The sequence below is a fragment of the Vanessa cardui genome, chromosome 27 (genome assembly GCF_905220365.1).
Source record: "Vanessa cardui chromosome 27, ilVanCard2.1, whole genome shotgun sequence".
NCBI lineage: Eukaryota > Metazoa > Arthropoda > Insecta > Lepidoptera > Nymphalidae > Vanessa > Vanessa cardui.
The window spans coordinates 2308847-2325143 of record NC_061149.1 but is presented as its reverse complement, the minus strand read 5'-3'; the positions used below and the strand labels follow the sequence as shown (position 1 = coordinate 2325143).

The 16297-nt window shown below is 33.7% G+C and overlaps 2 protein-coding genes across 2 annotated transcripts in view; one reads left to right on the top strand and one right to left on the bottom strand.

Annotated features, from left to right (window-relative positions):
• LOC124541125 overlaps window positions 1-4138 on the top strand; it is a 29747-nt gene extending 25609 nt beyond the window's left edge. The window contains exons 3-6 of the mRNA XM_047118968.1: window positions 1411-1524; window positions 2022-2136; window positions 2474-2615; window positions 3606-4138. Coding sequence (XP_046974924.1) covers window positions 1411-1524; window positions 2022-2136; window positions 2474-2615; window positions 3606-3777 — 543 coding nt within the window. The 3' untranslated portion in view covers window positions 3778-4138. The remainder of the gene's footprint in view (window positions 1-1410; window positions 1525-2021; window positions 2137-2473; window positions 2616-3605) is intronic.
• Window positions 4139-5565: 1427 nt separating this feature from the next.
• LOC124541050 (aldo-keto reductase AKR2E4-like) lies at window positions 5566-15852 on the bottom strand. Its single transcript, XM_047118854.1, has 9 exons — window positions 15723-15852; window positions 10608-10709; window positions 9753-9823; window positions 9259-9358; window positions 8461-8571; window positions 7991-8161; window positions 7402-7599; window positions 6256-6364; window positions 5566-5739 (listed from the first exon to the last, which is right to left on the bottom strand). The coding sequence occupies exons 1-9, from the start codon at window positions 15765-15767 to the stop codon at window positions 5627-5629; spliced, it is 1020 nt and encodes a 339-aa protein (XP_046974810.1). The 5' UTR covers window positions 15768-15852; the 3' UTR covers window positions 5566-5626.
• Window positions 15853-16297: the final 445 nt, after the last annotated feature.

The window sequence follows — 16297 nt, the reverse complement described above, 5'->3', positions numbered from 1 at the left end:
TTGGCTTACATCTTATCTCCGCGAAAGATCTCAAGCCGTTGCTATTAAAGGATATACGTCTAGTTTTATTCCTGTAACATCGGGTGTACCGCAAGGTTCTCACCTTGGCCCTTTACTTTTTAACATTTTTATTAATGACGTAACTAATTGTTTCAAAAATTCTCAAGTTTTATTATACGCTGATGACACTAAAATTTTTAAGATAATAAAAAATAATCAAGACTGTTTTCATTTACAAGAGGATTTAAATAAATTAGGACAATATTGCATTGCTAATAATTTGCAGCTTAATGTTGATAAGTGTTGTGTAATTACATTTTCGAGAAAAAAAGAACAAATAATTTTTGACTACTCCATATTTAATACTAAATTAAAAAGGGTAACCGAGGTGAGAGACCTTGGGGTACAAATAGACAACAAACTCATATTCGATAAGCATATTGAGAAAATAGTGATGAAGTCGTATAAAATGCTCGGATTTATCTTTCGGCAAGGGGCAGATTTTAAAAATATTCAAACCTTTGTAATTTTGTACAATGCTTTCGTTAGATCACATTTAGAGTATGCGTCAACTGTTTGGAATCCACAATATGCAAAATACGTCAACTTAATTGAAAATACACAAAACAAATTTATCAGGAGGTTGCGATACAAATTTACTTTTCCTGACTCTGTCTTTTTGCCACTTGAAGAACGTAGAGAACAAAGAGACCAAATATTTCTTTACAAAATATTAAATAATTTAATTGATTCTCCATATCTGCTCAGTAAGATTTTATTTAAATGTCCTCGTTTTAACGCTCGCTCTCAGGATACTTTTTCAATACCTATTTGTAAAACTAATTATTTCAAAAATTCTTTTATCCTAAGATCTTGTAATAGTCATAATAGAAAATACAACCATATTGATCTGTTTAAAAATAGTTTAAGTAAATTATATAATCTTGTGAAAAATACTTATTAGTAATTAACCATAACCATATTTCATCACGTTAAAATTTTTCTTTGTCATAAATAGTTATATTTTATGTAACATCAAAATTAGTCCACTTCCCTGTTAAAACAGTAGTGGAAACTTAACTGGCATAAGTGTTAAAATATGATTATTATATTAAGTTGTAATATACGATATGCTGTATGTTTCCCTAATAAATAAATAAAAAAAAAAAAATAAAAAAAAATATTCTTTTACTAAATTCAAGTGCTATAAACCAATGGACTATCTGGCCTTTATTTGAAATAAAATATTGTGTTGAGTTACGTTCTCAGATCCGAGGTGTTTATTTCGGAAACAGTTGTAAATTTTCAACTATGTAATAACACTGATATAGTGCAAAGAGGTTTTTGACCATGATTTTAGGATTTGACGATTTCTGTACATGTCTGAATTTGTTCTGCATTTATTTCCAGATATTCCTGCTGCTTCCACACTTTACGGATTGTTCCAAATTCTTCATGTGCGCACATGGTGAAGAAGTTGAATTTACCTGCAGCGGTGGGCTTATCTTTGACTTCGTTTTACAAGTAAGTGATCTCAAGTTTTAAATTTTCGATTAAATCTACACTTACTTATTTAATAATTTCTTTAGAATCTACAACATAAATCATCATAGCTATAATAAATAAATATAGTTAGTGCACTTCTAAGTAGGCGATATGATTAAGAAAATAGATATGTTGCTACGGCCAGTTAGACAAATTACATTTTACTTAAGTTTAAATTATAAAGAAACTTAAGCTTTGCAAAGCTGAAGATTTTGGTCAAACGCGCTAATGTCTGGCACTATTAGGCCTATTTAAGACAATATTAGTTTAATAGCCTGTTTATTGAGAAACGTCAAGGATATATATCATCGGGCTATTTTCACTGTCATCATTGAGCTGACTTTAATTGTCATATAGCTTATTGTTTTTTTAGAATTCTAATCTTTGGATAAGCATTTGTTTCTTTATATCATATCATATGACATGTTTAAAATTAATTGCTAGTAATTTATTATTGTTGAATTATTATTCTCCAGACTTGTAACTGGCCTCGGAATACAAAGTGCAATCTCCGCACGCGACCAGAGGAAGATGACATCGAGGGATCTGGAGAGGAGGAGTTTGATTGGCTAATGGACAAATCTTACGAAGGTTCACAATTTTCCAACTTTTTTTTTTAAATTATGATCGATTTAGGTTCACGGGCAAATAGGCCATGTGATGGTGAAGTGACGTTTTCTACAGCCGTAGGACTTTAAAAAACCAAAGAAACTTACATAAGACAATACTTAATAAAGTTAAGTTTAGATATTGAATGATTGATAGTTCCTCTCTTAACCTCTTGAGGATGAGGCTTAAAATTCCTTCCACCGCGCTAGCAATGTCAACTAATGCATACGTACAGATTTTATCTCCATGTTTTAACTCCTGAGAACAAATCCGGTTAAGGTACAGTTTTGATAAAAAATAATGTGAATTTCTTTTTCAGGCTCTGTTAATAGCTTAACAGCAGAGACTGTCGTCAACAGTGTGAGGCCTTTGAGCATCGAAACGTCTGAGAAAATGACGAATTTCAACAGCATATTGAACTGTCACCGAGCTGATTCCGCAGCAAGACTTGTTCCTTACAAGTAAGTTGATTATCAACAACAACAAAGCCTGTAAATTTCCCACAGCTGTGCCACTGCGTTGTTCCAATGCGGATTGGTGGAATACACATGTGGCAGAATTTCTATGAAATTAGAGACATGCAGGTTTCCTTACGATGTTTTCGTTCGCCGAGCACGAGATGAATTATAAACACGAATTAAGCACATGAATATTCAGTGGTGCTTGCCTGGGTTTTAACTCGCAATCATCGGTTAAGATGCACGCGTTGCAACCACTGGGCAATCTCGGCTCTCGAGATACGAGAATCGTAACAATGTATATCAAATGATATCATAGAGAACGCTTGGAGTTTTCCGCCACTATTTTAAAGCTTCAATGTAGTTTGGCTAATGGCTCAAAAATGTCTTATTGCTTGGCAATGATGCCGTTTCAATCAATAGACTTGGAGTTTATTATGATGAAAGTTGAATCGATCTGGAAAAACGGCCGAAAGATAAATCATTTCATGGACATATATTCCCTTTCAAAGAGAAGGGTTGGAGTTGTCGTCAGTACATTTTAACCGTACTGGGTTGGTTGAGATATAGAGTAATAAACAGCAGAGGGTTGGAATTTTATGTCCACGCTGTTCCCCTACAGTTTAATGAATAATATTCATAATACATACCAATATTATAAATGTGAAAGTAACTCTATATTATGTCTGTCGCTCTTTCAATACCAAACCACTGAACCGAATTTGATAAAATTTGGTATGAAGCAAAACTTGAACTCTTTCCTCGTTCCTTTTTTGCCTAACACATGACAACCAATCCCTGAAACGCGAGCGAAGCTGCGGGCAACAACTAGTTATGTAATAAAGTATAAACACATGTTGAACATTTAAAGACATGTACAAATTACATAAAATACACGCCATCTATATGTTCTGGGCACAATGATACAACACGTAGCAACGTACCTTGGATGCAAAGTACGTGCCAATTTTAAATAATGTTTTCTTTTCACAGAGGTGACTGCCAGCGGTACTGGCGCTGTATAAATGGCGTGCCACAGTCAGTATACTGTTCAGACGGTTTGTACTTCAACGATTTATCTCAACAGTGCGACTTCGAAGCAAATGTCAAATGCAAGGAGGAAGGCGAAGACGAGCTAAAGAGCGAGTTTATTGTTTACAAGTAGGGGGGATACTGATATAAAAGAGGGGTTCCTAAGGGATTGGATTATGAACTAGAAAAGACCGAGGCATTATTAAATAAGAACATACTCTTAAGAAGATTTTTATATTTTTTGTAACTGGCAATACCGATGACAGTTAATTTTTTAATCTGTATCATAATAATTTATTTATTTTTACCTTTAATTAAATATGATGATATAAAATATTCCATGTATAAATAATTTTCTAAGAGCACAAAAATATTACTTGGCTTTTTGACATATTAAGAAAAAGATATATTATTTATCTGTATTAAAAGTGTTACCATCTTTTTAATCAACCATAGTGTTATAATCGTTTTTATAATAAAATATGTTTAAATAATGATTTTTTTATTATTCATCCCAATATTTATTCTATTAAATAGCAATTATAAAGGCGAGTTAATTGGTGTACTGTCGATACGGTGTTCCACAAAACTAATTACATTTCCATTTATATTTTTTTATATACTTCAAAACTTACGATAACAATTTCGAATTATCAAAATGCAATTTATTCAAGAATTCATAAACAATACTATAGAGTAAGAGCTAAGATGGCCCACTGGTTAGAACGGATCCATCTTTACCGCTGATTGCGGGTTCAAACCAAGGCAAGCACCACTATACATTATATATATGTGCTTAATTTGTGTTTATAATTCATCTCGTGCTCGGCGGTGAAGGAAAACATCGTGAGGAAACCTGCATGTGTTTAATTTCATCGAAATTCTGCCAGATGTGCATTCCAACCCGCATTGGAACAGCGTGGTAGAATATGTTCCAAACCCTCGCCTTAATGGAAGAGTAGGCCTTATCCCAGCAGTAATAAATTTACAGGCTGTTAATTCACTTTACTTTTACTATAGAGTATACAAAATTTCGACCAATGACATCGCGTCAATTAACTTTCAATGTTAATTATTTGTCGTTACGTTCTCTGATTGGTTGTCTACACTGGTATTAGGCAATCAATCACAGAAACACACAACAGATTATTACATCTGTAATTTAAGAACTAACGCGCACTGGTAATTTTTGTCACGGTGACCGTTTCGTCGAGATCGTCGAGTCCATGAATATGTATGGAGGTGCGCGCACTTTACGACGTGACAATTGGGTGACATTTGTGTCTGCATCTGTACATATTCACGGATTTGCCAAGAGCGACGACGAAACAGTCACCGTGACAAAAGTTATAGCGCGTCAAGTGTAAGTTGGCGTGTGGCAAAAACATGTACTGATTTTTTGTTGTTCATGTAATATCTTATTTGTTTTATTCACCCTTATTAAGAAAACTTACCCAGAATCTATTAAAAATGAGACGTAGAGAATTATTTTCTAGGGAGATATTGGTAAAATAAACAAAAAAGTGGCAAGACAAAGGGTGTAGCAGGTGCTGCCACAGGAACGCCAACTTATACTTGACAGTCTATGCCAGTACGCGCTAATGCTAAGAGTGCCGATCGTATATGTATATGACACACACTCAAGAACTTTCGTTTGATGTACAGTCGGGGTAAAAGGTTCGTCACCTTAAGATCTATTATCGCGTGCTCAGTATGAGCAATAATCTGTTTTACCGATCGAGAATGACATATTGCGTCGCAATGATTCGATGTTTAGATTCAAAAGGTACTAAGGGTTTAAGACGCGATAAAGGAATGAATTTGAAAACTGACGAAGGTTTTCTTACTGTAATTGTACAATTACGTTTCCTTTAAAATAGCTACCAGATGGAGAACGGAAAAAGATAAATAAAAAAAACTATTTTAATTTCCTCGAAATAAAAATCTTTATTCCAACATGCAAATTCAACTATTATTTAGTTTCAACTTCCATGGAAAGGATTGGGGTCGGGCTTAGATTTTTTCTCGAAGGGGTAGTAAGGATGATCTTGCCAGAAGCTTGGCCATACCAGTCTGTAGTCCTTATTAAAATTGCCTGAAAAACAAACATCAAAAATGTTTCATTTAAAAGTATATATTTTTCGTTAACAAGAACCATATAGTTATGACATTTTACACCAAATTGTGTATGGTTTGGGCAAAAATTACATAATAATTTGTAAATGTATTCGTTTAAATGTAGAGTTCAAATTATGATCCTTCGAGCCGGATAACAGCAGCGTATACGTTACTCATGTTTGGGTGATCTCTTTTGTGTAAATAATATTATTTGTCGTGGTATATATTTCATAAACCTATAACAAGGGCTTTGTGCAGGTACCACTGTATACCATCGACATATTAGATATTTTAATATCAAACACCAATCACTAAATGTAGCTTTTCAGTTTGAAGGATGAGTGAGCCGGTGTAATTACAATCACAAGGCGTAAACAATGATTCACATTTCTTCATCAACATCTAGAGGCAGTGAACTTACCACCAGCTGACCACTAGCTGTCCCCCTAGCTAAACCATTACCCTTAATGAAATAACATAATCGTAGACTTACTTAGCATGTCCATTTCATCTGGAGTTAATTCAAAATCGAAAATGTCCACATTTTTCTCAATTCTATCCTTGTGTGTCGATTTTGGGATCGGTACAACGCCTCTTTGGGTCTAGAACAAATTAACAGTTGATATTAGACCAGTATTGATACATATGGTAGAAACTAATGAACTTATTTCTTCCGAAACGGTGATGATGTATTATTATAGACGATTCAAAAACGCTTCATTGTGAAGTTTACTTGAATAAAATTGATTTGATTTCAAATCAATTTAGAATTCAAATGGCGTACCGACAGTGTATTCTATGGACAATGGTTTAAACACGTTTATCTTGATCATCGATTGCTGGATCAAACCCAGATTTTTATTGTACTATGTAAAGGAACACATCGTAAGGAAACCTAAATAAGTCTAATTTTAATTAAATACTACCACAACAAAATTTTACAACCAGTAAATTTCCCACTACTGGGCTAAGGCCTCTGTTTTGAGAAGAAGGTTATGAGCATATTCCACCACGCTGATGGTGGATAAACATGTGGCAGAATGTCTTTAAAATTAGACACATGCAGGTTTCCTCACGGTGTTATCCTTCATCGCCGGGATGAATTATAAACAGAAATTAAGCACATGAAACTTCCGTGGTACTTGTCTAGTTTTGAACCTGCAACGTTAAGAAGTACGCTTCTAACCACTGGGCCATCTCGGCTCTATTCAGCCATATGTTTAACAAATCGTGTTGGTCAGCGTTACATGTTAATGTTAATGTTAATTTTAATAATTGTATTAACTAACATGACTTTGTATTTTTAAATGTTCAAAAAGAGTAACTGTGTACTGAGTTTCTTGCCGGTTTTTAGAATCTACTCACCGAACCGGTGTTAGCTTCACTTAATTGTTAATTGATTCAAAAGTGCTTGTAAAAGCCCACTCGAATAAAGATTATTTTGATTTTGATTTTATAGCTATACCAATCTTCAGCAAGAACGCAAAGGAGGTCTTAAACCAGCTGACAGAAAATTCTAAGCTGTTTTTTAACTGATTCTGAACCGAAGACCTTAAACAACGCAAACTCGGTTAAAGTCAATTATTAAGTACTCTATTGCGCCTAACTTGTATTTTAAATTCGTGTTTGGTGTACTTACAAGATATCTTAAGACAATTTGTGGTGCAGTTTTTCCATACTTCTCCCCCAGGGCATTGAGTAAGGGGTCATGGACCCTGGGAGGGGGAGGAGCAGAACTGTTCGTGAATAGAGAACCGAACGGGGAATAAGCCATGACTGTTATGTCATTATCCTTCGCGAACTTAATAAGCTTGTTTTGAGCGAAATTTAGATTGACCTGAAAGAAAAAAATAGGCATTTAAACATTATATCAATATTAATAAAAACTTCTGTTGGAGTTTGATGTTCAATTTACAGCTTTTTGAAAATCTAATGTGTTAATAGTAAAATAATTAAACCTTTGGGCTATTTTGGACGATTATCAAGTTAATAGCCCAATGGATGAATGTCATTAGATAAAAGTAAAATGATAAAATGAAAAGTCAGATTTAATAGTCATTCTATTTTCGGCTTGGCTTGAAATTGTTTAAAAAAAATAACAAAAGCGCTTGACAAATAATACTGTACTTTTTGTCCTTTGCCTTATATATAAGCAATTCCAATTTCAAATAAATTTCAATCTATTTTGGTGAAATCGCAGTCTGGAAACTTTTGTATAAATAATTTACCTCAACTTGCAACACAGCTGGTTTTAACTCGGAGTGAGCCAATAATCTTTCAATTTGACTAATGTTAAAGTTGCTTATGCCTATTGACTTTGCTAGGCCTTGAAGTTTCGCTTCTTCCATCGCCTTCCAAGTGTCCAAGTAGTCAACCACATCAAATTCTTCTGAATTCGGCTGAAAATAATGTAGAAAACATTTTTGAATATCAGAAGAAACAGAAACGTCTAAACTCGTCAACGTCAAATAACTTAGTAATCTTTAAACAAACAATAAAAAAAATTATGTTCCATTTTTAAACTTCAAATATTTGAAATAACTGTTACTTTCTGTGACTATCATTTCAAAAAAGACAATGACAGTTACAAATCGAAAACACTGAACGCTGATTGGTCGAAAATTCCGTCATCAGCGGCCATTCACCAATGAACATTCAGATTAAACTTAAGCACTCGGAGAAAAGATGAATGTCATACCTTGAAAGCAATTGGAAAATGTATCAAATATAAATCCACATAAGTCGTATTGAGTTGAGTTAAAGATTTCTTCAGCGATGGCACGACGTTTCTCTGATCGTGGATGTCCAGCTAAAAAGGAAAGCATAAAATGAGGATCAATTTACAATTTTTCGTTCATCAGATACATTTACAAATTTAACTAGCATTTTTGATGCTTTAGCTAAATTTAACACGCTGGCAGTGGCATCGTTTTTATTTTTTCCATTTCTGTGCTACGGGGCTTATTAGACCAAGTAACGTTTAAGAAACTAAAACTTGATATTCTATGATCCTATTTTATTTCTTCAGAGTGGTACATGTTCTAGTAACAGCCTGTAAATTTCCCACTGCTGGGATAAGGCCTCCTCTTCCATTAAGGAACATATTCCACCACGCTGTTCCAACGCGGGTTGTTGGAATGCACATGTGGCAGAATTTTGATGAAATTAGACACATGCAGGTTTCCTCACGATGTTTTCCTTCACCGCCGAGCATGAGATGAATTATAAACATAAATTAAGCACATATATATAGTGGTGCTTGCCTGGGTTTGAACTCGCAATCATCGGTTAAGATGCACGCGTTCTAACCACTGGGCCATCACAGCTCAGGTACATGGTCTAAGAGACCCCGTATTAGAGAAGGTACACCATAGCAATTTGTTTTCAAAAGCCATTCTCGAAAATAAATAAATAATGGCTTGAGCAAAAAAGGACACCACAAGACCGCCCCCCCTCCCCAGACACGAGTGTAATCTAGACATAATGTATTACTTACTTTGGTTACGATGAAAATGTTCTCCCTGGGGACATCTGATTTCCGAATCGCCTCCCCAATTTGATCCTCATTTCCATAGATAGATGCTGTGTCTATTAACCTAAAACATAAATATGTCATGAATTTTCGTAGTATTATTGGTGGTGATACTGTAGCTTTGGAGTTCTTATTGCCTAAACATCAGCAGGTCTTCAAGTCCATTCTTATGAACGACGTGGTCCATGATGACATTTTTTGACCTAATTTATTTTTTAAATTTGGTATATTTTTATTTACAATATGTTTCACTTTAACTTTACTGCAATCCAGCGGACCCTGCTCCATTATCATAACAGAATTTCGCAATTTGAACCCATTTTAATTTGAAGATATAATATAGGTCATATTTTTGGTGTTTAAATAAACGTTATAATACTTAGAATTTAAAAATATTGATATCGAAATAGGCATTCTGAAAATCTGGTATGCTTGTGTGAGAAACGGTCATAGCTTACCTATAGCCTGCGTTGAGAGCCCAGGTAACCGGAAGTTCTGTTTCACGAGGTTCTACTTTCTTTTGGCCGTGCTGTAACAAGATTTGTAAAGTATTCAGAAGTCTAGAAGATTTACATAAGAATTGTTAATATCGAAAACTTATATAGGCACATATAAGTTAATATAATATAGCTACAATATGAATTAAAATTAATTCCTATTCGAATTTAAAAAATACCACGGATGCAGTGGTTTTCTTTTTCTTAGTGGAGATTTTTGGTGTTTTGGGTTTTAATGGTGAGTGAGCCTGTGGAACTTCAGGTATAGGGTATATCCCACCAATCCAAGCCAAGGGTTATGATATATGGGTAATATGAGTAATGATTAATATATTACTGTCCAAGTGTTTATGGGCCAGTTGTGGCCAATTACCATGGCATCCATTCCACCAATCCGCATTGGAACAGAAATAGAATATGTTTCAAACCCTCTCCTTGATGGGAGAGGAGGTCTTAGCCCAGCAGTGGGAAAATTCCAGTCTATTACTTTACTTTAAGACTACGACGTACGAGTTAAAAAAAATTGAAGTTGCCTGAAATGTTCAACTTCTAGGTTGAAAAACCCACTTATTTTTGTAGATAGGGATAATAGAGAAGGTTCGCCTATATTAATTTTTCCCTAACTGCTATAAAGATTGAGGATTGATTCACAGAAGATTGTTTAGGACAAAGGCGAGCCGCCTACAAAGGTCCCTTAAAAATATTTTCAGTGGAAGATCAGTAGAACACAGCTTACACTAGAAAAATTCTTATACTTAAGACATATCGGATCTGATATTTATCTTCAAACCTATTATTAGAGTTGGAATTACTTACTTCGTCAAATCCTAAGAATGTCCCAAGTCCAATAGCTGGTATGCTGTTGCCATCGTTCAAAGGTATCCTCGGCGCTTTCCCGCCATCCGTTATTTGGCATTGCTGCAAAAAAATTATAAATAGAATTAACAACAATACCCAATTAACTGTGATTCGTCACGTTTTCCTATCGTATGTTGCATTTGTAGATTGCGTATTATTTCTCCTAATTTCGTTCGTTGAGGTTTCCTAACAACGAATTTTCAGTAGCATCCCGAACTTTCTAAATGTAACGCGTTATTTTTTAAAGCACGTGAACCGTTTGATTTCCATTCTGGAAGAACAATGGTAAACTCTCGTGAAATGTCAAAATGTGTCATGCAATTTTGACTTTAATTATCAAAACGCTTGAATAACACACGTGTCAAAATTGCGTAACACCGTTACTTGATTGTTGACATGTCGCGAGTGATACACGATGTGAATTCTTTCAGATCTCTTTCCGGTCGTGTCTGAATGCGGTCCCATCGGATTATGGAGGTTAAGGAATAAAGAGTGGGTCTAATCCATTTTTATTTGCGAATGTTTGTACGTCACACATAACTCGATTACAATTTAATTCCATTTTGTTCCATACTTAAATCATTTCTCATTAAATTTGTTATCGCTATGGCAAATTAATAATTATAAAAACGAGCGCAGTTGACGTAATCGCATAAAATATTACATCACACATTCGTAATAAGCAAGATTGTCATTAAATCCACACGCAAAATGAATTAGTACATAATGGCAACCAAGTTTAAAATAACGCGCGCTGATTGGTCAATTCAAATAGCGCGCGCTTTCAAGCACCGCGCGCCGATTAGTCGAATCAAATAGCGCGTGCTGCAACGGTTCACGTTACATGCTTCCGTCTCTTTCAAGAAATTACTTCCACATAATGCGAGAATTTTTTTATTATTAATAAGCCAGGATTTAGTATTTATTAATTATAATTAAAAAAAAAATTAAATAGGAAATATTTAGTCTTGCTATTTCGGGGTAGAAATAAGTTGAAATTTTCGAATTTTTGATTGATTTAAAATTATTAGGGCAGGAAAGGAAGGCAAATATATTTGCCTGGGTATCAATACATACTAAATCCTCGCTTTTTATATATTTTATCTTTAATATAACCTTGTTTTGAGTAATTTCTTACTTATCAATGTCTTTTTGACATAAAAATAAATAAACATATTATATAGCCTTAACACCGAAGTAGGAAAAAAGATAAACAAATCTCAGATTTATGTATTTCATACAATTTGCTAATAACTCAGCCATATTGTGCTCTACTAAGAGATTATGATTATTATATCTTTATTTATAATACAACACTATTACACTTAACTGATTATTTACACTTCAATTGTACTTAAAAGATTTCGGTAACGTTCAAACCGCCATTTTTCGCAAATCCATAGAGAATATCATAGATTAATCGAGCTTATGATCAATGATATCGCGTCATCTAATGCTGTATATTTGGCTTTTTAAAACACGCTGTTATCAGCTTCACTTTTACAGTACGACACAACTTAGATGTCGCATCGGCAAAATTCGTAAAACCGATCACATCCGAATTGAGTACGTCATCCCAAATTATCAATAATTATTTCTCATGTGAATATGATCTTTACACATACGTAATAACTTGTAATATCATATGACTTATATTCGTCAATTTGACACGTCGATTTACATGCACTTGCTTTCTCGGGTCGAACTGACGCGAGAATTTATAGCGACGAATAGCGTCGAATGGCGCTAGAACGAAACTTTGAACACTACAAATCCAATATGGCGGCTTCCACAAGATGGCGGACTGGCTGTTTGAAATGCAACCCTTTGGATATGATATGGGTATTATCACGTGTGACCTTTTTTTAGACATAACGCTCCATTTGTGATTTTTGCTAAAAGCGTGTTTTTTAGTTTTTTAAACTATTTTTTTTTTAATATTACAAAAATGAATTAAAACTAGTTACTGTATAAATCTTGATCGTGAGCAATGGTGGCAAGAATGCTAGCAGCATTTTCCCGTTGAATCGCAATTCCGATCCTCTGGGCGTACGAACCAGCCCTCCTGTCACCAGTGGAGGCAATGAGGCGAGGTGTCATATTTGATGAAAATTATGTTATTGTTGGAATAGAGAAGGGAAGGTTGTATTGACTTTACGGAGTTGGAAACTAAGCGTTATTAGTTTACCTTTCTAATATATTTTTAGCAAATAATGTCTGTGTTATATAAACGTTTAACTTAAAGATATATATACTAGCTCCTGCCCGTGACTTCGTCCGCGCCGACTTTGGGTATGTGACAGGATTGCGTATCTCATAAAGATACAAAATAATAAACAATTAAATAAATAGAAGTAAGTCTGATTTTCATTGTTTTTTACACCTTGTGTCCGAAAAACCCAAATATTCTACGGAACCCTATGTTTTCCAAAAAAATTTTAGCCTATGTTACTCGTGAATAATGTAGCTTTCAAATAGCGAAAGTTTTTTTTAAATCGGTTCAGTAGTTTTTGAGGCTATTCATTACAAACAAATATACAAAATTTTCTTCTTTATTATATTAGTATAACTAGCCGCGATCTCTTACGCGTTTGAATTTAACAAAAAAATATTTACAACCTAAGTTACGCCTTATTATATCATTTATCTGCCAGTGAAAGTCCCGTCAAAATAGGTCCAGTCGTTCCAGAGATTAGCCGGAACAAACAGACATACAAAAATTGTAAAAAATGTTATTTTGGTATGTGTACCGTGTATACATACATATGCATTGAGTAAAAAAGGGCTATTTTAATATTACAAACAAACACTCTAATTATAATAATAATATTATATGCAATGATATTCTAATAAACAGATATGTTATATACCCATACTAAACAACAGAAAAAGTGTGCCGCGCCGGGGACCGTTTATTTTACATTTCGTTACAAGTAAAAAGGATAGCTTGATAAAAACAATAAGTAAAAGGGATAACTAGATGTTTTAATTACGCAAAACGTATTACTACGTAATTATGATGTATTATAACGTATTACTACGTAAAACGACTAAAGGCAAACGTCCCGATTGGGACGTTTTCTAGTCTACACTTTTTGAGCGTTAATAACATATCTGTTTACTAGACCATAAATGATTATATGTATATATCTTAAAGGTTATAAACAAATTGCTCGTTCACGTACGGAAACAAGGCGCTTAAAATAGAATTACTACTTGTATCGTATTTATGGACGAAGGTCAACTACCGAGCCCCTTCTAACTTTACATACTATCATACTAAGTATAAATGTTATAGTTTGTGAGGATGTATGTAACATACATACATGTTATTCTTTAACGTAAAAACTAGTGGACGGTTTTGGATGAAATTTTAAAGTAATATAGGTTATATACAGAATAACACAGGCTATAATGTATAATTATTTTATTAAATTTGGTTATAATGTAACGATTCATTTTTTTTTATGGAATAGGTTGGCGGACGAGCATATGGGCCACCTGATGGTAAGTGATCACCATCACCCATAGACAATGACGCTGTATTAAATATTAACTATTCCTTACATCGTCTATACGCCACCAACCTTGGGAACTAAGATGCTATGTCCCTTGTGACTGTAGTGTATGTCGTGATCCACGACCAAATCACTGAACCGAATTCGATGAAATTTGATATGAAGCAAACTTGAATTCAAAGAAAGGACATAGGCTGCCTATCTTGCCTAAAACATGACAAACAAGCGATAAAATACGAACGAAACCGCGTGTGACTACAAGTTAATTATATATGTAAAGTTTCATGAATGACTCCGGCCTTTTTTTCTTTTTATGGTATAGGTTGGCGGACGAGCATATGGGCCACCTGATGATAAGTGGTCACCATCACCCATAAACAATGACGCTGTAAGAAATATTAACTATTCCTTACATCGTCAATGTGCCACCAACCTTGGGAACTAAGATGTTACGTCCCTTGTGCCTGTAGTTACACTGGCTCAGCCTTCAAACCGGAACACAACAATACTGCGTACTGTTGTTTAGCGGTAGAATATCTGATGAGCGGGTGGTTAACCCAGGCGGGCTTGCACAAAGCCCTACCACCAAGTATTGTATTGTATTGTCCAATGACAAAAAAACTGTGAACGTTGTAAGACATTCTGTAGTATATTTAGTAACATCATTGCGTGCGAGGCCGGGGCGGATCGCTAGTTTAATATCCTGTTAAATTACGTAGTCCTCATAAAAAATCCAATTAAATATTTAGCTTAGCGAACGATTTACGAGTAAAATAATCCGCTTTCGAAAGATTTCCGTTATAGATTGCTGTACTAAGCTAAGTTTATGTATAGAAATACTGCACATTGCCGAAATATATATAAAACTAGTAAGTCAGTAAGTTCGTTTAGCCCAGAGGATCGGATTTGCGATTCAACGGGGAAATGCTGCTAGCATTCTTGCCACCATTCCACGCAGTCATGATTTGTACAGTAACTAGTTTTAATTCATATTTGTATATATTTAAGCATTTAATGTTATTAATTCTTATGTTAATAAATTATACGTGTATAGAAGATTTCATATTTATAATATATAGAGCTATTTGGTAAGAACCTCGAAATTCGAAAGTGATATCAATTTTATATACAATATATATTTACTATCAAAATTGTAACATTTAAAAGACGCCGTAACACGAGGGGATTGAGCCTTTAATGGAACCACTTAAACCTTCTCCAACTACCTGAAATTTCATAACAAAACGTAATTCTATTCATAACGATTTTATATATATATTCATAACGATTTTATATATATATATATATATATATATATATATATATATTATATAGATATCAATGTGATATATCGATGTGGCTTTAAAAAAAATAACTTTTTTTAATTAAGAATTTTTTTTATACTCCTTGCCTTTGTAGGAACCAAAGGCAGTTGCGTATACAGCCTAACATAAAACCTTTTTTAGCATTTATGTATTTAATTCGCAACATTTTATAGAATAGTCTGTCACAACAGATAATATATCTTTATATTAAATAAAAGAGTAGCACTTACGCCATTAATGATGAAACTTGCCAAAAATATAGATAAATAAAACATGATTACACTCTGTAACACAACTCCATCGGCTATAAAATACGAATGCTTAGTAACTTAAGGTATACAGATTTTAACACAACAATGTTGTCAGTATATATATATTTTACCTTAAATAAAAAAGATAAACAAAAACTCGGTCTTATTAATTATATATATGTAATGTAGTCATTACATTCAGGTAGATCAATCATATAGACACGCTAATATTTATATATTATTTTTAATATTTTGTTTTTTTTTTTTTTTTTTTATAATTTGTGCCGACGAACAAACAAAGTTCTACTAAAACTACCAAATCTAGTAGACTTTATGACAAGCGTGTTTCGATTTTATTCTTATTAAAATCTTCAAAGAATGAGCAATAATGAATTAATATTTACCATAATTAAGGAAGAATTTTCATACCTGGCAATACCTAATCAACGCAGATATATATCAAGTATGTAAGTATGTTTAGAAATAGATAGTGTCATGCAGGATATTACTATCAACAAAGTTCATTCATTATTATTTTGTATATATGTTAAAGT

Bases quoted from the DNA above. Each gene is read 5' to 3' on its own strand.
- LOC124541050 (XM_047118854.1), bottom strand. From the start codon at position 15,767: ATGTTTTATTTATCTATATTTTTGGCAAGTTTCATCATTAATGGC. The intron at 8,572-9,258 runs GTAAGTAATACA...TTTCCTTTTTAG, and splicing joins ACATTTTCATCGTAACCAAA to CTGGACATCCACGATCAGAG. The intron at 8,162-8,460 runs GTATGACATTCA...CATTATTTTCAG, and splicing joins ATTTTCCAATTGCTTTCAAG to CCGAATTCAGAAGAATTTGA.